At 44.1% G+C, this 23,872-nt stretch overlaps 1 protein-coding gene across 3 annotated transcripts in view; it reads left to right on the top strand.

Annotated features, from left to right (window-relative positions):
• Positions 1-5,006, top strand: part of LOC6899606 (leucine-rich repeat flightless-interacting protein 2) — a 59,259-nt gene extending 54,253 nt beyond the window's left edge. Inside the window, exon 7 of one of the 3 annotated variants that reach the window (XM_033381724.1) lies at positions 4,965-5,006. In XM_033381724.1, the coding sequence (XP_033237615.1) occupies positions 4,965-4,991 (27 nt within the window). In that variant the 3' untranslated portion in view covers positions 4,992-5,006. Of the gene's footprint in view, positions 1-1,252; positions 2,282-4,964 lie in introns of those variants that run through there. The other 2 variants (XM_033381723.1, XM_033381722.1) reach the window with 2 other exon arrangements.
• The last annotated feature ends 18,866 nt before the right edge of the window (positions 5,007-23,872 follow it).

Raw genomic sequence — 23,872 nt, 5'->3', positions numbered from 1 at the left:
CTGGGTTACGTTTTTAACACTTCTCGACCACAGTAAGGCGTTCGACTCAGTCAACCATAATATTCTTTGCAGAAAACTGACCAACTTATTAAACTTCTCAAGGACTGCATTCAATTTTGTTAAATCGTACCCAACAAATAGATTGCAGGCAGTAGTATCCGGTACACATGCTGTCACTTTTAGGGTTCTTACACGGGGGTCCCTCAGGGATCAGTACTGGGCTCCTTACTGTTTTCCATATATGTTAATGATCTACCCAGTGTCTTGTCTAATTGTAAAGTATATTTATATGCTGATGACGTCCAAATTTATGTTAGTAGTCCCGTTAATGAAATAAATCTTTGTGTCAATATTTCTAACAAAATGCTCTCCCTAATTGAGAAATGGGCAGAAGAGAATACGTCACGCAACATTTTTGTTGTCTAATCTACTCGAAAATATTAAACTACACGACAAAGAGTGCGTGTGAGAGAGACAGAAAACGTGTCTGAACATGTTGTCGGGCTCTGCGTAGCCACTGTAAATTGATTTGTTCCTTTTGGCTATAAAAATGATCCGATATGATCCAGATTCGCCAATCTGATAGATATGGGTATACTCTATGATTGTGCGTTTTTAGTTTTCTCGTATCTTCAATATTGTGGATGCCACAGATTTTCGTTCTTTGTGGTGGCGGAAGGGGAAGGGGCGAAGTTTTGAAATACATTTGTTATAGTGAGATCTAATAGAAGTGTGGATACCAAATTTGTTTACGCTAGCTTTAATAATCTCTAAGATGTGTGGATGCCTCAGATTTTCGTCCGCTTCTTTTTGGACGTTACACACATCCATTTTCACCACAAATCTAATATACCGCTATACTCATTTGAATTATCGGGTATATAAAAAAAAACCGCGCGAGTCCATCATCGAAAGTAGATTCTAAGTAAGAAACTTCTCTTAGTATAGCGGTTGTGTCATTTGAGCTGAGTATGACATATTAAAACACTGTTTGGCTGTAATTATTTTGGTGTCATGCTATGGCTTTTGCGGGCCGAAACCGGCCTAAGTGTGACGGGCTCCGAGCGAGTCCGGCAGCCGCCTCAACCTAACCTATGGCTTATACATACGAATCTTTTTAATAGAACGTTAAAGTATTAAAATTGGATATAAAATATCATATATATATATACAAATACAAATACAATTTTACATACATATACAAACATACATATTTTTTTATTGAATATACATATTTCTCAAAATCTGACAGCACCGTGAAGTTTTGGAAAAACTGGAAGAAGCCGAGACGGCTAATAACCATTTATTGAAACGACTTGACAAACTAAAAAATGCGAAAAGTGCCATTCTTAAGGACCTATGACCGAAGATAGTAAATCGCATAGATATCATCAACCCCAGAAACGACGGAGACGCTATCGAGGATATCTAAAACAACACTTTATCAATATAACATAAATACTGCAAGTAAATTGGACGATATCGCTGTTTAAATAATCATAATTGTAACATAATTGTAATTATTTTTAAAGACACATTAAAAATTTGTAATTAAATAACATCTTAAAACCATATAAAAGTAAGCTTTTTATACCGGGTAGCTGTTTAAAATATTGATATGCCAAGCACGAAAAATAAGTAAGATGGAAATAATGTGCTCATATTGCTTTTGTTATTATAGTCCATAGCCGAGGAAAGAGTTATTGAGAATTTCGTAAAATGCTGAAAATTAAATTCTTCGATAAATAGAAAAAGAAAAATTCTATTATTCTAAAAAATTCTGTTACGTTTAAGAAGAACAGGTTAAGAACAGACCTCTTACGGAGATTTGATATTAATCTTTACCAATTGGACTGACATCGTCATACTATTAAATGGAGGTTATGTTGTCCAAAATTGATGACAATCTATTAAAATGTACTAACACTGGGCGTCATCAGATTAGCGTCCCATTGAACTTATTCTCATTGATTTTTTGATTTCCCATGTTATCTGAACCATTTAAAGTTAATTTAAGTTCTCCTTAAAAAAGAAGATCAATAACTACTTATAATCGAAAAAGATATTTTAATTAGTGTTTAAGTAACGTATGGATAAAAAATGTAAAGTTAATTTGGGAAACAGTATAGCGCCCAAAAATGCAAGTTAAGTTATCCCGCTTAAATGGGTAAGCTTGATCACCAAATTTGTTATGTTTATTGATTAGTTGCTTGAAACTCACTTAAAATGTAAGGGAAAAGGAAAAATAAAAAAAATGTCGCTTTTTCTAGACGGAACTTGAGAGTTTAGGAATATATTATTTTTGTGGTGGATGCGGATGTGTCGGGGAATAAATAATTTGGGCTAATCTATTTGAATTGTGCGCGCATAGTGAGACCAGAATGTGAGTTGATCAACTCAATCAATTCAGAGAAGACGCGATCCCAAATCCGAACTTCTAGCGTTTGCGTTGGCGAAGATGCGAAAAAACTATGCAAGCGGTTGTAACGGACCTACTTTTTGGGCCGCTTGAGTTTGCTGGGCTCGCTCAGCGGTCGGCAGATTCGCTGCAACGTATTTTTATTGTTGCCCCCAACGACAAATAATAAAGACTTGATCTTCGGTAATCTAGTTTCGTTTTATTCGTATGGCGTTATATTAGGACTTATTAGGGCTAGATATGAACATTTTACTTAGCTACGGATCTCCACCACGCACGGGCTCTCGTCGAGTGTGGCAGCGTTGAGGCTAATGATTGGGTCAAGTTGACCTCAGCGATTGCTTTGGCCCGCCACTCAAGTCCGCACTCCACGTCTCGCACTCCCCTCCTAGATTCCGCCAGTAGATGTGGATCAGCACTTAACTTAGACTCACTCTGGGGGCAGGCGGGGCCTGTTTCTCTTCTTCCGTATGCACTTCACTACACTTCTTCGAACCGTACCGGGTATCACTTTTACGTTTTAGCGGGGTTCAATGTGCGCGCGCGACCACTCATCTGCGAAAGCTGTCGCTCCGTTGCCGCAGTTTCCTTTTATAACCCCGCCTTAACGGGACCCCGGCTCGGGCAGCGGCGTGTGACTGGCTTAATTCAACAGCAGCCAGCAACTCAGCTTTCAATGATATGAACAGAGTATCGAAGTTTTCGCGCAGCTCACTCCCAATCTCGTTTTGATCGAGAGCCTCCAATATAATGGGCCCTATTGAATTCCTCTCGAATTCCTGCCAAAATATCAATGCGCACCTCGAATTCCGCGGCGGTCAAATTGTCGATTTTATTTCCCGCGAAGGATTCGCCAAGCCTGTACAATTGATCATATAATGACTGCACTTTAGGCTTATAAAGGCTCAGCCTGGTATCAGCCATCACAATATTTCCGCCCGAGCCTGTATTCGGATCGATGTTCATGTTAACCGTTGTGCAATTCGACACAGCAACGGAAAATGAAATACCGCTTAAGTGACGATGTATAGACGCGAGAGCGAGAATGGAAGACACGAAAAGTCAAGAACCGCGGCTGCAGCTGCGCAGAGAATGAGAGATTCGATGCTTAAAGTACCGGAACTCTCACTGAAATTTGCACTTTTTTTAACGTGCACCAAATGTATTTGTTGGTAGTTAAACTACCCAACAACAAAATATTTTACAATTAATGTGTTATAAACGGAATGCGATTAAGCAATGTTTTTATATCACGTCGGGGGGTTACCAATGGTTGAGATGCCAAGCTTTTTTGGCACCTATTAATTTCCAAAATAAAAGAAGAAATTTGGTTTAACTTTATAATATTTTTTTGATTTTTGTGGCTGAGCTGAAGCCGATTTCTTGCTAGGGCGAGATAGGTAAGAGGTAGGCAACCGATGCGCAGAGGTGTTAGCATGAAATTAAAAGACGACGGCGGCGGCACAGCAAGTTAATTGCCGAATTGCCGGCGGCAGAGAGCCCCTTTAGCGGGAAAGCGCAGCAGCTCTGCAGAACGTCAATGCTTGCAAAACATAGGCGGCTCACTCTTTTCATACAATAACAATTACAATGCATAAATTTACTTCCTAATTCATTCTTCGGCGGCTGGCCCGAACAGTATTTTTTATCTATTCGATTAACAATAAATCAAATATCTAATATTTAAAATTCTCGTGTCATAAGCTTTTTTACTAATTTCCTCCGAAATGGCTCGACCAATTTTCGTGAAATATTGTGTGCTTATCGGTTACGTGAGCGCATCGGCCAACAAAAAAATCGAAAGCAAATAAAATTAAAAAAAAATCGGTTGAGCCATTTCAGAGAAGTTCAACAACAAACATTGTAACCAGCGAATTTAATACATTTGAGCAATGCCAATAATGAACCAAATCAACAGAGGCAACTAGAACGGAGAGTAACGCGCAGATAAAAAGTCGAAAGACGATCATTTACATTAAATTTATTTCTTCGACTAGCATTCCAGTATGAGCCTGATGTTAAATATTATGCTCATTCTAAAGTGCTTATTGGTACTTTGGAAAATAAATGCCCGCGTTGTCATGCACTCAAATTTAAAATGAGCCAGTTGGGATGTCTTGCTCATCAGGAGAAGTACACATAACCGAAATTGAAACATCATCTGAACCATTGCACTGTTTACTTATCGGTACAGATCCAGATTCGAACATGTTTTTGAAGTCAATTCGCACATTCAATTCATGTTTCCAAATGACATCATTTGGAGCAAAAGAAATAGTTAACAATATTACTGCAAACGGTCAATTGTTGACCACCTTTCCACAATTCCACCTTCAAAATCAAAGGCAAAGTTTATCACAAAGTGGGCGAATTGCTACCAATTCCAAACGAATCTCATACATTTTTACAAAAATGCTTTATGGGTGGCGAGGACTCCGAACGTGCACTCTTTGTTGAATGAGCACAATGAATTATTGAAATTATTAGAATCACACATGCACAAACTACAAAGTGAAAGTCATGCTATTCTCATCAATCCTGATAGAACACCAGCTGGAGAGCATATACGTAGATTGAATGCACTTGTTGTTGACGAAATCATGGTTGGCGACCGTACAGCTACGCGACAAATCGTGATTCGGAGAATAAATAATGATCTTCAGTTTATTAATGATACCCATCGCTCATATGACGCTCACCAATATCCACTAATTTTCTGGAAGGGACAAGACTGATATTGTATAAACATTAATCAACGAGATCCCGTAACAGGTAATTTATTCATTATTAAGAACATGGCTATTTTGTTATTAAAGAATAAATCTTAAATTATTATTGCAGGAGCCGAGACAGATAGGAACGTTAGTTCGAAGGATTTTTATTCGTGTAGTTTGATGATTAGACGCGGCCGAGACAGCACCATTTTACGATGTCGTGAGCTTTGCCAAAAATTTATGGTCGACATGTACAGATGTATGGGAAGATAGAGAGTGAACGACTACGATTCTTGCGATATAATCAACAGAAGCTGCGTGCGGACAAATATATTCACGAAATTTATAATTATGTTATCTTACCACGTTATGTGGTTAAACAAAAACCTCACACGTTGTTGGATGTATTCAGTTGAGTGGCAAAAGCGTGGATTACCTCATGCTCACATTTTAATTAGGTTCGTCGACAAAATACGTGCTGAAGACATCGATAGTTTGATTTCTGCAGAGATTCCAAATCCGTCCACTGATCAATTACTATTTGATATTGTTACTACAAACATCGAATCTGAATCGTTCATCATCGTGCATGGTAGACGGAAAATTTACAGTGTGCAAGTACAATGTAGTGTTTTCTAAAAGATTTTACAAACGATACGGTACCACATGTTGACGGATATCCAATATATCGTCGAAGAAGTACCGAAAATGGCGGAAAATCGTTCATTAAAGCTAACAGTAACGCATACATCGACATTGACAATCGTTGGGTGGTACCATATTTACCTCTGCTGAGCAAAACATTCAATGCTCATATTAATGTTGAGTCCTGCAGTTCGGTGAAGAGTATCAAGTATACTTGCAAGTACTTATGTGAATAAAGGAAAATATATTTTACTTCTTGGATGCAATCACTGCACCGTCAAGTGGCCCGTCTGAAACCAGTAGAAGGCTGTTACGCGAGCATGCAGGAAAGATAGATGTTACACTAATATTCGAGGCACTACACTTACTAAGAAACTAAGTGTCGGGTCAAGCAGCTTAAATATTTTAAATTATTGCCAGTGGTGCCTCCCAAAGGAAATGCATTTTGGTTTTGTCGTTTCCAATGCCCCCACTGCAAAAGATCATTTGCTACCGCATATGCGCATGCAGCGGAATTCTTTCGTCTCCTTATGGTGCAATCTCTCGGACTCGGCTTAACAGCGTCCCCGAGCAGCTCTAACGCTCTCGGGCTATCACACGCTCTCGCTCGCGTCTAAGCTTGCTGCATAGGGCCCGGCAGATTGGCCCGTCAGCCCTTGCATGGGCAGTCTTGAGCTAATCGTCGCAGCTATTAGATTAACATCCTCGCATCAATCGTTAACCCAATCATCCCCATATGTACATACGCGATAAGTAGGTTTACATATGCAAATAAATTGTGAATTATAAACAGCCTCTCGACTTTCATTAACTTCAAATTGCAACAGTTATTAAAAACGCTTAATAGCTTAACATTTGGTGACCCCGACGTGATTGTGCAATAAATAATCCATCAGTGCAATCACAAACTAATATAGCATTCAAATATCTAAACTAATTGCCATCTCAACCAGTGTCATCAACCACATAAGTTATCCACACATATATACACCGGCCTCCCTTGCATATTCGGTAGTGCACGAACATAGCTGTTGGCTTGCGCTTCTCTTTTCGGTAATCTTCCCGCAAGAAACGTTTCTTACACCGGTCGCCTTTGTATATACAGTTCGTACATAGTTGTTCGCTTGCTGGGCTCGGTTATTGTCGTCTATTGCTTGTGTTACTCTTTGCGATCATCTTCACGCTAGAGACGTTGGTCTTTCTGCTAACGCTGCTGCTACCAAGGAATTTAATGCTGATTACGAAATCCCAATGACCAGTGAGCAAAACAGGGTGTCTTTTTTGAAGCTTAAGTCAACGGAAGTCGACGAGAAAATGAAAATGTTAGCTACCGCTGTGCAGAATGAGTCGTCGGACTGTGACTACTACATGCTCGTGGTAACGCAAGAGCAAGTCGAGAAGTTGATCGGAAAATTTGAGATGTTTCACGGCGAGCTTGAGGAATTGGATCGAAGCGAAATTCACAGTGCTTTGTGTGACATTTTTGAATCACTTGCAAGCTCGCTGAAGGCGGCGATTATGAGGGAAATGGCTAAGAGTAGCGGCCGCATGCCGTTTCATTCTACCTTGGCTGGAGGAAACACTACGGTTGATTTTGCCGGCTCGCAATTTCTACCTCACCGTAGACAAGTACCATCCCTGCCTCCTATACAATTGCCGACGTTTAGCGGCGGGTATGCGAACTGGACGGACTTTTATTCAATGTTTGCCACCATCATCGACAGCCATCCGGACTTAACAAACATAGAAAAGCTCCAGCATTTGCGTTCCTGTCTGCGGGATTCGGCATTGGAGACTGTTCGGTCGCTGGAAATCTCAGATGGCAATTATTCTGTGGCATTAGATTTGTTGGAAAACAGATTCAATAATCGGCGATTGGTTTTTCAGGCACACATCAATAAGATCTTGGCGCTTCAGGCTGTGGAACCTGGGTCAGTGGTCATGCTTCGGGAGCTTTCAGACAAGTTCAATTCACATATGCGCGCGCTCCAGGGTTTGGGCACCACTGAGCAGATCGCAGGATGCATCATCGTGCAGGAGCTTCTCCGAAAACTGGATCCAGCGAGCCAAGAGAAGTGGGAGAAACGATTCAACGACCCCGCATTCGCCAACTTAATTCCGTCGTGGGAATCTATGGCCTCGTTCTTGGAGCAGCGATGCAGATCATTGGAGACGATGGACTTTTCTATGGCAAGCTATGCGTTGAGCAATCAGGTGGGCAGAAGTAGAAAGCATAATAATTCTAGGTCCACATTGGTTACAACGAACCAAACCCTAGCACGCTGCGCGCTGTGCAACGATGGTGCTCACGAGGTCCAGCACTGTCAGAAGTTTAAGGCGCTGTCCCCCACAAATCGCCATAAAGAAGCCAAGCGGATTTCGTTGTGTATAAATTGTCTCAGAACAGGGCATCGATTACTTCAGTGTACCTCGAGCAACTGTCGTACCTGCGGTGGTAGACACCATACCCTCCTTCATTTTGGTAGCCCTGAAGAAACCGCAGTCCAAGGGAAATCAGCGCCGTATACTCCATCTCAGTCTGCGCTGTCTGAGTCTACGCCGTCTGAGCATACCACTGAACCCTCTACTTCAGCGGCTACCTCGTCTGCCCTTATTGCCCAAGATCTCAGGAATGGTGTTGTTCTACTTGCCACGGCCACGGTCTTAGTCAAAAATCGTTCCGGAGTTTTAGTTCCCTGCCGAGCGTTGCTGGATTCCGGCTCCCAGTTGCATCTAATAACTTCTCGTTTCGCGAGTCAGCTTCAGCTTCGAAAAATGAAATCATCGACTGCAGGCTCGGGAATAGGCGACTCTAGCTTCGTCACGGATGGATTTTCGGTCAACGTTAGCCTGCACTCTCGCTCATCGGATTACTCAACTCTCATCACTGCCATTGTAGCCTCTAGCATAACCGATCGACAGCCAAGCTTTGGAATTGACACTCAAAACTGGAACATTCCATCTAACATACCACTAGCTGATCCGGAGTTTTATAAGCCGGAGCGCGTCGATTCGCTAATTGGTGCAAGTCTGTTTTTCGAGCTCCTGTGTTGGTCAGGTCAAGCTTCTGCCAGGATTGCCTTCAATTCCGAAAACGCGCTTAGGATGGGTCGTGTCTGGAAGTTGTTCGCGTTTAAAAGGTTCCTCGTTGATGGTCTCTCGCGCTCGGGCCGTAGCTGCTGAGGATAATAGTCCAGAGGATCGGCTTGAAGTGCTTCTTCGGAGGTTTTGGGAGGTAGAAAATTGCATCGAACCAATAATAAAGTCTACCAAAGAAGAGCTAGATTGTGAAGCACACTTTGTGCAGCATTTCCGTCGACTACATAAAGGCGATTATTGTGTTCGGCTGCCAGCAAAATATAATTTGGATCTCCTTGGAGAATCTTACAATCAAGCGCTTCGTAGATTCCTGACCCTTGAGAGAAAGTTAGATCGTCGCCCTGATGTTAAATCTCAGTATGCAGCATTTATAATGGAGTACCTTGATTTAGGCCATATGTCTCAGGTTCCTACCCAGTCAATCAGCAACTGCCGATATTTTTTGCCTCACCATTGCGTCATGAAGGAAGAGAGTTCTACGACCAAGCTTCGCGTCGTTTTTGATGGATCCGCTTCAACATCATCTGGATATTCCCTGAACGACGTTTTAATGGCTGGTCCCGTAATCCAACCCAAACTGTTTCATATTCTTGCTCGATTTCGGTAATACGCCGTTGCGATTACGGGAGATATCTGTAAGATGTATCGTTGTGTAAGAGTCTCGACCGAGGATAGCAACTTGCAGTGTATTCTGTGGAGAAACTCCAGGGAAGAAGACTTGCATGTGTTTCAATTGGACACCGTTACTTATGGGACAAAGGCTGCCTCCTATTTATCTGTGCGAGCGATGCATCAGTTGGCAATGGACGAGCAGATGGCGTTTCCAGAGGTCAGTTCAGATTGAGGAAATGGTGTTCGAACGTCCCTGCTGTGCTGGATGGAGTTCCGGAAGAGGACAAGGAAACATTTTTGAAGTTCGACGATGGCAGCCATGTGACTAAAACTTTAGGACTTGCGTGGGATCCGGTTTCTGATCTACTATTATTTTCGTTCTCGGCCCTTCAATCTTCTTGGAATTCCTGCATGCGCTCTGTTCATCCATAGCGCGATTCTACGATCCTCTCGGACTAGCTGGTCCCGTAATTACTAAATCTAAAATCTTTCTCCAGCGAATGTGCCAAGAGAAGTTGTCCTGGGATGAAAGCCTTCTAGCCGCACTGAACACCGAGTGGCAGGAAATATGCGCCAGATTTGGTCAGATTCGTCGACTTGAATTTGCCGTTGCGCTCTCTTGGATTCGGGACGAGCCGTCAAGATTTAATATATTTGTTGCAAATAGACTCTCAACGATTCAGGAAATGACCGAAAAAATGGAATGGTGCTATGTTCCTACAGCTTTAAACCCAGCCGACATTCTGTCTCGAGGGGCTCATCCGACTGAGCTGAATGAGTCACCTCTTTGGGCTCATGGTCCTCCATTTCTTTGCGGCTCCTCAGATGACTGGCCACCCACTGTGCTACCTGATAAGCCAGCCCTTGAACTTCGTCGGAAGGCTCTTCTGGTCAAATCGCCCTACATGGACCTTATTGCTGATTCCAATTATGCGAATTCATTTGCTTCTTTGCAACGCGTTTTCGGATACATTCACAAGTTTTGCAACCGAATTCGGTGCCCCGGACTCAGTGTCTCAGACATTGAACATGGAACCCAGGTATTGCTACGACTAGTCCAGCGTACTCAGCTATGGGAGGTCATGAAGTCACTGCGGGCAAGGGGAGCAGTCTCCTAATCGAGCTCAATCGCATCGTTATCGCCATTCATGGATCAGTTTGGACTTCTCATGGTAGATGGTCGACTGAAAAACTCTTCGTTGGATTTTGATGGCCGTCATCCCATCATCTTGCCCAGCAGCCATCCACTGACTCTTGCAATAATCTCCCATTTTCATGAGCGGAATCTGCACGCTGGTCCTCGAGCTTTGCTTGGACTAATTCGATCCCAATATTGGCCTATTGGGGGGAGGAAGACGGTAAACAAGGCAGTAAACAACTGCGTAAGATGCTTTCGACTGAAGCCCAGGGTATTGGAGCATATTATGACGGATCTTCCAAAGGAGCGGCTCTATGGTTTTCATGCCTTTGAGATCACAGGCGTGGACTTCTGTGGGCCGTTTTTCTACAAACCGGAGGCACGCAACAAGGCTCCAATCAAGTGCTACGTCTGCGTCTTCATTTCTTTCGCTACCAAGGCTGTTCATCTGGAGCTTATAAAGGACTTATCCACAGTTGCTTTTCTACATGGACTAAAGCGCTTCATATGTACCAGGCGGAAGCCGCGGCAAATTTGGTCAGACAACGCAACCAATTTTGTCGGCGCTAAGAATGAGCTGATGGAATTAAAGCGCCTGGTCCTCAGCGATGACCATCAGAAGGCGCTGCTGGATTTTTGCTTGGTCGAGGCTATAGACTGGCATTTCATTCCTCCGCGCTCCCCTCATTTTGGTGGTCTATGGAAGGCTGCAGTGAAGACGGCCAAGTACCACTTCTACCGTGCGATAGGCAACTCGGTTCTTGGATTTGACGAGCTGCGGACGCTGTTGTGCCACATCACGGCAGTGATTAATTCAAGACCTTTAGTTTCAATTTCAGAGAGCCCTGCCGATCTAGATGTTCTAACTCCAGCGCATTTCTTGAATGGTGGCCCTCCTGCTTCGTTCGCTGAGCCTGACGTCACGCAGCTAATCTTCGATCGCCTGGACGGCTGGCAGCGCGTTTCGTACCTGCAGCAGCTCTTTTGGTCCCGGTGGAAGGAGGAGTATATAACGTCACTGCAGCAGCGCTCAAAGTGGCGCACTGCGAAGCCTAGTTTAGCTCTCGCAGATTTGGTTCTTGTCAAGGATGAGAATCTTCCTCCCATGAAGTGGCCACTGGCGAGAGTGGTCGAGCTGTTGCCTGGACGAGATGGCGTTTCCCGAGTTGCTGTGCTGAAGACGTCATCTGGAATCACAAAGCGCGCCGTCAACAAGCTGTGCCTGCTGCCCCTTAAAGATGCTGTTGAAAGTCAGGCTTCCAACGGGGGGAGTATGTCGGGTCAAGCAGCTTAAATATTTTTAATTATTGCCAGTGGTGCGGCCCAAAGGAAATGCATTTTGGTGTTGTCGTTTCCAATGCCCCCACTGCAAAGATCATTTGCTACCGCATATGCGCATGCAGCGGAATTCTTTCGTCTCCTTATGTCGCAATCTCTCGGACTCGGCTTAACAGCGTCCCCGAGCAGCTCTAACGCTCTCGGGCTATCATACGCTCTCGCTCGCGTCTAAGCTTGCTGCATAGGGCCCGGCAGATTGGCCCGTCAGCCCTTGCATGGGCAGTCTTGAGCTAATCGTCGCAGCTATTAGATTAACATCCTCGCATCAATCGTTCGCCCAATCATTCCCATATGTACATACGCGATAAGTTGATTTACATATGCAAATAAATTGTGAATTATAAACGGCCTCTGGACTTTCATTAATTTCAAATTGCAACAGTTATTAAAAACGCTTAATAGCTTAACATTTGGTGACCCCGACGTGATTGTGCAATAAATAATCCATCAGTGCAATCACAAACTAATATAGCATTCAAATATCTGAACTAATTGCCATCTCAACCAGTGTCATCAACCACATAAGTTATCCACACATATATACACCGGCCTCCCTTGCATATTCGGTAGTGCACGAACATAGCTGTTGGCTTGCGCTTCTCTTTTCGGTAATCTTCCCGCAAGAAACGTTTCTTACACCGGTCGCCTTTGTATATACAGTTCGCACATAGCTGTTCGCTTGCTGGGCTCGGTTATTGTCGTCTATTGCTTGTGTTACTCTTTGCGATCATCTTCACGCTAGAGACGTTGGTCTTTCTGCTAACGCTGCTGCTACCAAGGAACTTAATGCTGATTACGAAATTCCAATGACCAGTGAGCAAAACAGGGTGTCTTTTTTGAAGCTTAAGTCAACGGAAGTCGACGAGAAAATGAAAATGTTAGCTACCGCTGTGCAGAATGAGTCGTCGGACTGTGACTACTACATGCTCGTGGTAACGCAAGAGCAAGTCGAGAAGTTGATCGGAAAATTTGAGATGTTTCACGGCGAGCTTGAGGAATTGGATCGAAGCGAAATTCACAGTGCTTTGTGTGACATTTTTGAGTCACTTGCAAGCTCGCTGAAGACGGCGATTATGAGGGAAATGGCTAAGAGTAGCGGCCGCATGCCGTTTCATTCTACCTTGGCTGGAGGAAACACTACGGTTGATTTTGCCGGCTCGCAATTTCTACCTCACCGTAGACAAGTACCATCCCTGCCTCCTATACAATTGCCGACGTTTAGCGGCGGGTATGCGAACTGGACGGACTTTTATTCAATGTTTGCCACCATCATCGACAGCCATCCGGACTTAACAAACATAGAAAAGCTCCAGCATTTGCGTTCCTGTCTGCGGGATTCGGCATTGGAGACTGTTCGGTCGCTGGAAATCTCAGATGGCAATTATGCTGTGGCATTAGATTTGTTGGAAAACAGATTCAATAATCGGCGATTGGTTTTTCAGGCACACATCAATGAGATCTTGGCGCTTCAGGCTGTGGAACCTGGGTCAGTGGTCATGCTTCGGGAGCTTTCAGACAAGTTCAATTCACATATGCGCGCGCTCCAGGGTTTGGGCACCACTGAGCAGATCGCAGGATGCATCATCGTGCAGGAGCTTCTCCGAAAACTGGATCCAGCGAGCCAAGAGAAGTGGGAGAAACGATTCAACGACCCCGCATTCGCCAACTTAATTCCGTCGTGGGAATCTATGGCCTCGTTCTTGGAGCAGCGATGCAGATCATTGGAGACGATGGACTTTTCTATGGCAAGCTATGCGTTGAGCAATCAGGTGGGCAGAAGTAGAAAGCATAATAATTCTAGGTCCACATTGGTTACAACGAACCAAACCCTAGCACGCTGCGCGCTGTGCAACGATGGTGCTCACGAGGTCCAGCACTGTCAGAAGTTTAAGGCGCTGTCCCCCACAAATCGCCATAAAGAAGCCAAGCGGATTTCGTTGTGTATAAATTGTCTCAGAACAGGGCATCGATTACTTCAGTGTACCTCGAGCAACTGTCGTACCTGCGGTGGTAGACACCATACCCTCCTTCATTTTGGTAGCCCTGAAGAAACCGCAGTCCAAGGGAAATCAGCGCCGTATACTCCATCTCAGTCTGCGCTGTCTGAGTCTACGCCGTCTGAGCATACCACTGAACCCTCTACTTCAGCGGCTACCTCGTCTGCCCTTATTGCCCAAGATCTCAGGAATGGTGTTGTTCTACTTGCCACGGCCACGGTCTTAGTCAAAAATCGTTCCGGAGTTTTAGTTCCCTGCCGAGCGTTGCTGGATTCCGGCTCCCAGTTGCATCTAATAACTTCTCGTTTCGCGAGTCAGCTTCAGCTTCGAAAAATGAAATCATCGACTGCAGGCTCGGGAATAGGCGACTCTAGCTTCGTCACGGATGGATTTTCGGTCAACGTTAGCCTGCACTCTCGCTCATCGGATTACTCAACTCTCATCACTGCCATTGTAGCCTCTAGCATAACCGATCGACAGCCAAGCTTTGGAATTGACACTCAAAACTGGAACATTCCATCTAACATACCACTAGCTGATCCGGAGTTTTATAAGCCGGAGCGCGTCGATTCGCTAATTGGTGCAAGTCTGTTTTTCGAGCTCCTGTGTTGGTCAGGTCAAGCTTCTGCCAGGATTGCCTTCAATTCCGAAAACGCGCTTAGGATGGGTCGTGTCTGGAAGTTGTTCGCGTTTAAAAGGTTCCTCGTTGATGGTCTCTCGCGCTCGGGCCGTAGCTGCTGAGGATAATAGTCCAGAGGATCGGCTTGAAGTGCTTCTTCGGAGGTTTTGGGAGGTAGAAAATTGCATCGAACCAATAATAAAGTCTACCAAAGAAGAGCTAGATTGTGAAGCACACTTTGTGCAGCATTTCCGTCGACTACATAAAGGCGATTATTGTGTTCGGCTGCCAGCAAAATATAATTTGGATCTCCTTGGAGAATCTTACAATCAAGCGCTTCGTAGATTCCTGACCCTTGAGAGAAAGTTAGATCGTCGCCCTGATGTTAAATCTCAGTATGCAGCATTTATAAAGGAGTACCTTGATTTAGGCCATGTGTCTCAGGTTCCTACCCAGTCAATCAGCAACTGCCGATATTTTTTGCCTCACCATTGCGTCATGAAGGAAGATAGTTCTACGACCAAGCTTCGCGTCGTTTTTGATGGATCCGCTTCAACCTCATCTGGATATTCCCTGAACGACTTTTTAATGGCTGGTCCCGTAATGCAACCCAAACTGTTTCATATTCTTGCTCGATTTCGGTAATACGCCGTTGCGGTTACGGGAGAGAGAGTATGAGTCTCGACCGAGGATAGCAACTTGCAGTGTATTCTGTGGAGAAACTCCAGGGAAGAAGACTTGCATGTGTTTCAATTGGACACCGTTACTTATGGGACGAAGGCTGCCTCCTATTTATCTGTGCGAGCGATGCATCAGTTGGCAATGGACGAGCAGATGGCGTTTCCAGAGGTCAGTTCAGATTGAGGAAATGGTGTTCGAACGTCCCTGCTGTGCTGGATGGAGTTCCGGAAGAGGACAAGGAAACATTTTTGAAGTTCGACGATGGCAGCCATGTGACTAAAACTTTAGGACTTGCGTGGGATCCGGTTTCTGATCTACTATTATTTTCGTTCTCGGCCCTTCAATCTTCTTGGAATTCCTGCATGCGCTCTGTTCATCCATAGCGCGATTCTACGATCCTCTCGGACTAGCTGGTCCCGTAATTACTAAATCTAAAATCTTTCTCCAGCGAATGTGCCAAGAGAAGTTGTCCTGGGATGAAAGCCTTCTAGCCGCACTGAACACCGAGTGGCAGGAAATATGCGCCAGATTTGGTCAGATTCGTCGACTTGAATTTGCCGTTGCGCTCTCTTGGATTCGGGACGAGCCGTCAAGATTTAATATATTTGTTGCAAATAGACTCTCAACGATTCAGGAAATGACCGAAAAAATGGAATGGTGCTATGTTCCTACAGCTTTAAACCCAGCCGACATTCTGTCTCGAGGGGCTCATCCGACTGAGCTGAATGAGTCACCTCTTTGGGCTCATGGTCCTCCATTTCTTTGCGGCTCCTCAGATGACTGGCCACCCACTGTGCTACCTTATAAGCCAGCCCTTGAACTTCGTCGGAAGGCTCTTCTGGTCAAATCGCCCTACATGGACATTATTGCTGATTCCAATTATGCGAATTCATTTGCTTCTTTGCAACGCGTTTTCGGATACATTCACAAGTTTTGCAACCGAATTCGGTGCCCCGGACTCAGTGTCTCAGACATTGAACATGGAACCCAGGTATTGCTACGACTAGTCCAGCGTACTCAGCTATGGGAGGTCATGAAGTCACTGCGGGCAAGGGGAGCAGTCTCCTAATCGAGCTCAATCGCATCGTTATCGCCATTCATGGATCAGTTTGGACTTCTCATGGTAGATGGTCGACTGAAAAACTCTTCGTTGGATTTTGATGGCCGTCATCCCATCATCTTGCCCAGCAGCCATCCACTGACTCTTGCAATAATCTCCCATTTTCATGAGCGGAATCTGCACGCTGGTCCTCGAGCTTTGCTTGGACTAATTCGATCCCAATATTGGCCTATTGGGGGGAGGAAGACGGTAAACAAGGCAGTAAACAACTGCGTAAGATGCTTTCGACTGAAGCCCAGGGTATTGGAGCATATTATGACGGATCTTCCAAAGGAGCGGCTCTATGGTTTTCATGCCTTTGAGATCACAGGCGTGGACTTCTGTGGGCCGTTTTTCTACAAACCGGAGGCACGCAACAAGGCTCCAATCAAGTGCTACGTCTGCGTCTTCATTTCTTTCGCTACCAAGGCTGTTCATCTGGAGCTTATAAAGGACTTATCCACAGTTGCTTTTCTACATGGACTAAAGCGCTTCATATGTACCAGGCGGAAGCCGCGGCAAATTTGGTCAGACAACGCAACCAATTTTGTCGGCGCTAAGAATGAGCTGATGGAATTAAAGCGCCTGGTCCTCAGCGATGACCATCAGAAGGCGCTGCTGGATTTTTGCTTGGTCGAGGCTATAGACTGGCATTTCATTCCTCCGCGCTCCCCTCATTTTGGTGGTCTATGGAAGGCTGCAGTGAAGACGGCCAAGTACCACTTCTACCGTGCGATAGGCAACTCGGTTCTTGGATTTGACGAGCTGCGGACGCTGTTGTGCCACATCACGGCAGTGATTAATTCAAGACCTTTAGTTTCAATTTCAGAGAGCCCTGCCGATCTAGATGTTCTAACTCCAGCGCATTTCTTGAATGGTGGCCCTCCTGCTTCGTTCGCTGAGCCTGACGTCACGCAGCTAATCTTCGATCGCCTGGACGGCTGGCAGCGCGTTTCGTACCTGCAGCAGCTCTTTTGGTCCCGGTGGAAGGAGGAGTATATAACGTCACTGCAGCAGCGCTCAAAGTGGCGCACTGCGAAGCCTAGTTTAGCTCTCGCAGATTTGGTTCTTGTCAAGGATGAGAATCTTCCTCCCATGAAGTGGCCACTGGCGAGAGTGGTCGAGCTGTTGCCTGGACGAGATGGCGTTTCCCGAGTTGCTGTGCTGAAGACGTCATCTGGAATCACAAAGCGCGCCGTCAACAAGCTGTGCCTGCTGCCCCTTAAAGATGCTGTTGAAAGTCAGGCTTCCAACGGGGGGAGTATGTCGGGTCAAGCAGCTTAAATATTTTAAATTATTGCCAGTGGTGCGGCCCAAAGGAAATGCATTTTGGTGTTGTTGTGCCAATGCCCCCACTGCAAAGATCATTTGCTACCGCATATGCGCATGCAGCGGAATTCTTTCGTCTCCTTATGTCGCAATCTCTCGGACTCGCCTTAACAGCGTCCCCGAGCAGCTCTAACGCTCTCGGGCTATCATACGCTCTCGCTCGCGTCTAAGCTTGCTGCATAGGGCCCGGCAGATTGGCCCGTCAGCCCTTGCATGGGCAGTCTTGAGCTAATCGTCGCAGCTATTAGATTAACATCCTCGCATCAATCGTTCGCCCAATCATTCCCATATGTACATACGCGATAAGTTGATTTACATATGCAAATAAATTGTGAATTATAAACAGCCTCTCGACTTTCATTAACTTCAAATTGCAACAGTTATTAAAAACGCTTAATAGCTTAACACTAAGCATGCATTCAAAATACAAATACAAGTACCACTACTATTACTAATTACTTGAAAAGTGTGTAAGGATTAGTCATTTAATAAGAGGAAGAGAATTAGTGGTGGATATAATATGGTAGAGGGAATTATTATCCGAGCATACGACCCTAAATGGTTCATTTAAGGAATAATTCGATCTACAAAGTGGAAGAAACAACGTGAAGTTTATGCGGCTCAAAGATCAGGGCTGTATTTAGAATTGAAAATACTAATGTATGTAAATGCACCTCCGGTGAATAAAAATGATGAAATTACGAATTACCAAATTGGCCGGTATATCAGTTCCAATGAAGCTGTCTGGCGTATTTTTGGTTTCCCAATTCATTAACGGGATCCAGCAGCTATACATTTAGCTGTTCATCTTGAAAACGGCCAGCGCGTATATTTCACGGACGGTACAGCGCTTGACCGTGCTATAAATTCACCAAAAACTACGCTCACCGATTCTTTTGAGCTGTGCAATCGTGCGGATGCTTTTGGTGCCTTCGCACAAACACTGCTCTATTCAAATCAAATAGTTTGGGTTGTGTATATACAGTCAATCCAAGGCAGACTGAGTGCTTTTATGTGCGACTGTTCGCAATCGTGCGGATGCTTTTGGTGCCTTCGGACAAACACTGCTCTATTCAAATCAAATAGTTTGGGTTTTATATATACAGTCAATCCAAGGCAGACTGAGTGCTTTTATGTGCGACTGTTGTTCGTAAATGTTACCGGACCATTGTCATTTCAAGATATACGCAAGGTAGATGGACAACAGTATCCAACGTATAAAGTATATGCATGCCTTGCACTAGGCTTGCTAAAAGACAACAATCATTGGGACAGTATGCTTGCTGAAACAGCATTAAACTGCACAGGAACAAAAAAATTTCTATAGTAATGACTACATGTTTCCCGGCCCGAGCACAAGTGTTTTGGGATAATCACAAAGATTCAATGACTGATGATATACTGTATCGACATCGTACAAGTTGTAACGATCAAACGATATCGTTCAGTGGTGCAATGTACAATGAAGCATTGATTGCTATCGAGGATCATTGCATTGATATTGCGAGTTTACCAATCAGTCATTTCGGTCTGAGCTCACCGAATCAAAGTGCATCCGATTTACTCAAGACAGATATGAATCGTGCACTAAAGCCATTGTTAGTCACAATGTTCCACAGTTTCAGCAGGATAAGGAGGATCCTTTTTTCTTGATCCAGGTGGAAGTGGAAAAACGTTCCTTATTTCGCTACTTCTTGCCAATATACGATACAAAAAAAGTTGCATCGCATTGGCCGTTGCATATTCTGGCATTGCAGCAACTTTATTGGATGGAGGCACGTTAGATGGGGGGAACGTTGTGAGTTGCTGCGGACACCGCAACTCTACATTTATACCTGATACTTAGTCAGTATGGCTCTCCTCCGGCAGACGCCGCTAATATTGAACAACACGACAAAGAGTGCGTGCGAGAGAGACAGAAAATCAGTCTAAGCGTGACGTCGGGCGCTGCGTAGCCAGTGCAAATTTATTTGTTCCTTTTGGCTATAAAAATGATCTGATCTGATCCAGATTCAGAAATCTGATAGATATGATCATTATCTATGATTCTGATTTTAAGTTTTTTCGTATCCTCAATATTGTGGATACCACAGATTTTCGTCCTTTGTGGGGGCGGAAGGGGGTGGGGCGAAATTTTGAGATATACGTTTTATAGTGAGATTTAACAGGAGTGCGGATACCAAAATATCGCAAAAGTGATATATTTTACTTTTGAAATCTTAATATTTCCCACACATTAAGCTGAAGCTACAAAGTGCTTAGGTCCTATAGATACATTTATCTGCATTTGAGAAGTTTAATATTCAATACAAATGAATTTAAGACACTATAGTTCTATAAAAAAAGTAGCACCTCTGAAGAAAAACCTTACCAAAGAAAAGGTACCATACCATATCAAAACAGTTCGGGTAAGTTCGAGGCGTAAAAAAATCAATTTTTTTTTACTTTTATAATTGGCACTACTACTGGATTATATCTAGTTAACACCGTTGATTTTTTTTTAGTTACCTCGAAAAAATTACCACCTACACAAAAATTGCGCAATGGACGCAGAAGTTAACTGAAGTACCAGTTTTATTCAATTTTTCATAACTATTCTACCATATTTTATTTCAATATGTTCTTCAATTCCAGGCGAATGATCTGTTTAAGATCATTTCTCGGACTTGACTTCGTGATCCGATGTCTTGCCGATCCACAGTGGGTAAAACGGCCAATGTAGCTTATATTATTTCAGGTTCTCGAAATCCGAATAAGGTATTTTTTAATCTATTCGATTAACAACCGACAACCGATGAACCTTACCGACAATTTTTTGTACTTTTCATATAGCTGTATATCGGGCTGTAAAGCTTTCAAGGGAAACATATGTAATATCGCTGCGCAACAATGAATTTTGCGTAAATTTACACTTGGTACAAAAAATTCATTTTTTTTAATTCAACCGAAAATAATTTAGAATAAAAAATATTAAAAAATAATTTTTAAGAAAAAAAGTTCCTTAAAATAAAAAATATGTTTGCGTGCTTATGAGTTTTATGTTATGAACTATCAATGAAGAACATAACATTAAATTAAAATTAAATTGATTAAAATGATTGAAAAATGGTCCATAGTTTCTGCGAATTTTCGCGATTATTTTTTCATTAATTTCTTTAGGTTTAGTCTATCTCAAAACGTTCACTTTATTCAAAATTCAGAAAATTGTAAGTCTGCTTTCGGATCCTAATACTGATTCTGAATAATATTTTATGTTAAGGCCTCTCTCTTACTCATAGTTTTTTTGTTATACTTTGTTCATATAGGAATGTAAATTAGGCCTCGTTTCAGATATCGTTTAATCGTTTTTAGAATTCTTTACAACTACATACATACGTATAGCATACTCTAGATATATGGAAACGCAGGATTTCCTCTGAAAAAAAAACAGGAAGTATGACAGTTTTGCAAGCGATCTGCAACAGCCAGAGGCCAGAATTTTTACCGCATCAATTATGACAAAAAAGCATACTGACATACTGACATGGGCAGCATTTTAACCTGCGGACATCAACAGCAACATAAAAAATACACGTTCAATGGTTTAAGATGAATGTTCACATGTATGGACCAGATTTAGCCTAAAGTATTTTTGCATATGAAAATTTAGTTTTTCATAAACCAACAAACATAACGGACTGGATAGGCCCAGCAGCTACAAAATTCTAACTTCTATACACATACGATTAATTACATATGAAGTATATTAGGTGGACTCCTGACAAATCATGCTGCGTATGTTAGGTTAGGTTAGGTTAAGGCGGCTGCCGGGCTCGCTCGGAGCCCGTCACACTTAGGCCGGTTTCGGCCCGTTGTAATACCGCATAGGATCATTCCTTCCTGCGTTGTGAGACTTCCTGTCAGCAATTATCCCATACAGATGCTGGGACATAGTTTGGACATCTCGGAGATGTCGTGTAGAAAGGCTGAGCCCGGGTGCTGTAGCCTTCTTCTGCTGAGAGCTGGGCAGGAGCAGAACAGATGTTCCACTGTCTCCTCCTCTTCCTCGCCTCTACAGCTGCGACAAAAATCGTTATGTGGGGCCCTCAGCCTGTTAGGGTGGGTGCCTATTAGCCAGTGTCCTGTGAAGGAACGTATGACTACGCTGCACCTTTTCCTGCTTAACTTGAGGAGCTCGGAGGTGCGCTTCATGTCCACGGTCGGCCATGTTTGCCGAGTTGTGCAACATCGTGGCACTATTTGCCACATATCGTTTGTTAGTCGCTTGTATTGCTCTTTTATAATGAGCTTACAGGTGGCCATTGGCATACAGATATCCTCCTTGTCTTGGAGAAGGGGGATTGTAGTGCCAGATCTGGCCAGCTCGTCCGCTATACAGTTGCCTTCGATGTCCCGGTGGCCCGGGACCCAAATCAGGCTAATAGCAAATTGCTGAGCCATCTCGTGAAGAGATTTGCGGCAGTCTGCCACGGTGGCCGAGTTCGAGGAAATCGCACTTAGCGATTTGATCGCAGCATGGCTATCGCTATAAATGTTTAGCTTGGTTGCCGTAACGGCAGCCGCTTGTAGGCAGTCTAGAGCCTCCCTGATTGCTATGACTTCCGCTTGAAAGACACTGCAATGATCTGGGAGCCTGAAGGAATGCCTTATGTTTAGCTGTTCAGAGTAGATTCCCCCTCCGACTCTGTCGTCCAGCTTTGATCCATCTGTGAAGATGTTTATGGCCCCATCTGGGCCTGGGAGTCAGTCGAGCCATTCGTCTCTGTGAGGGATGATTGTGTCGAAGGGAGTGACTGTGTACTCTCTTAGAACTTGGTAGTCCGTTTTTGAGGGGACGGTATTGAATTATTTAATATGGCTGAGTGACCGATGCGCTGTTTCACCCATTGATTTGAGTCTCTTAGACATATTGCATCTGCTGCTGCAGCTGCTGCGTCTGCCCGTTCCATTCCTGCGAGGTCAAGGCTCTGTAGGCATAAGATGGCATTTAGCGCATCATTTGGGGTGGTGCGGAGAGCTCCGCTGATACATAGGGCGGCAGTCCGCTGGACTTTGCCCAGTTGCTTGGTGATCGCCCTTTTTGATAGGGCTGGCCACCACACCGTAACTCCGTAGAGTAGTATTGGTCTTACTATAGCTTGATATATCCATTGGACTATGCTTGGGATCATACCCCATCTTAGCCCAATAGCTTTTTTGCATGTGTAGAGTGCAGTCATTGCCTTCCTCACTCTGTCTTTGACATTCAGGTTCCAGTTAAGCTTCTTGTCAATTACCAACCCAAAGTAACTGGCACTGTCGCTAAAGGAGAGCCTGCATCCTTGTAGTATTGGAGGGTTGAGGGGCGGGACGTTGTATTTATTTGTGAATAATACGAGTTCCGTTTTTGAGGGATTTAATCCCAGACCGCGCGATTCCGTCCAATCCGACAGTTGCGCTAGCTTTGTGGACATTAAGTCGCACAGTGTTTGGGGGTATTTCCCCGAGAAGATAATCGCAACGTCATCCGCATAGGTCACGACTTTGCAGCCCCCCCCTCCAGGTCACATAGAATCTTGTTGACTGCTATGTTCCACAGAAGAGGAGACAGGACACCACCTTGCGGGGTGCCTCTGTTGACATACCTTGACTGGGCGGACGATCCCATCGATGATGTCACCGTCCTGTATGTGAGCAATTGATCAATGAGCATCACCAAGTGACGGTCCACCTCCAGGTCAGTCAGGGCTTCTGTAATGGCACCCTGTACAACGTTGTTGAAAGCTCCCCCAATATCGAGAAAGGCTATGAGTGAGTACTCTTTGAGATGGAGAGATTTCTCTACCGCTGAGATCACTTCATGAAGAGCCCTTTCCGTGGATTTTTCTTGATCCATCGAGGTTACCGGTCCCTCTCCTGGGAGATGTACCGTCTCGATGGTTGTGCATCCTGGGAAATGCGTGTCTAGTAGAATGTGCAGGACTCCTCACTGGAGTTGGTCCACGTGCCGTCATTTCTTTTAAGATACCCTACCGAGTGGTTAGTTTTTGAGAGAATCTTGCGAACCCTTGCGGCCTCTGACGTTTCTTCAATTTCCGAGAAATATTTTTGCCAAGAGGTCCTTTTTGCTTTCCTTGTTTCCTTTTTATATAGTGACAGACGGATTTTGTAGTCTGCCCAGTGGCTCTCCTCGTTCGCACTTT

This window comes from Drosophila pseudoobscura, chromosome X (genome assembly GCF_009870125.1).
Source record: "Drosophila pseudoobscura strain MV-25-SWS-2005 chromosome X, UCI_Dpse_MV25, whole genome shotgun sequence".
Taxonomy (NCBI): domain Eukaryota; kingdom Metazoa; phylum Arthropoda; class Insecta; order Diptera; family Drosophilidae; genus Drosophila; species Drosophila pseudoobscura.
This window is presented reverse-complemented; position numbering and strand designations above follow the sequence as displayed.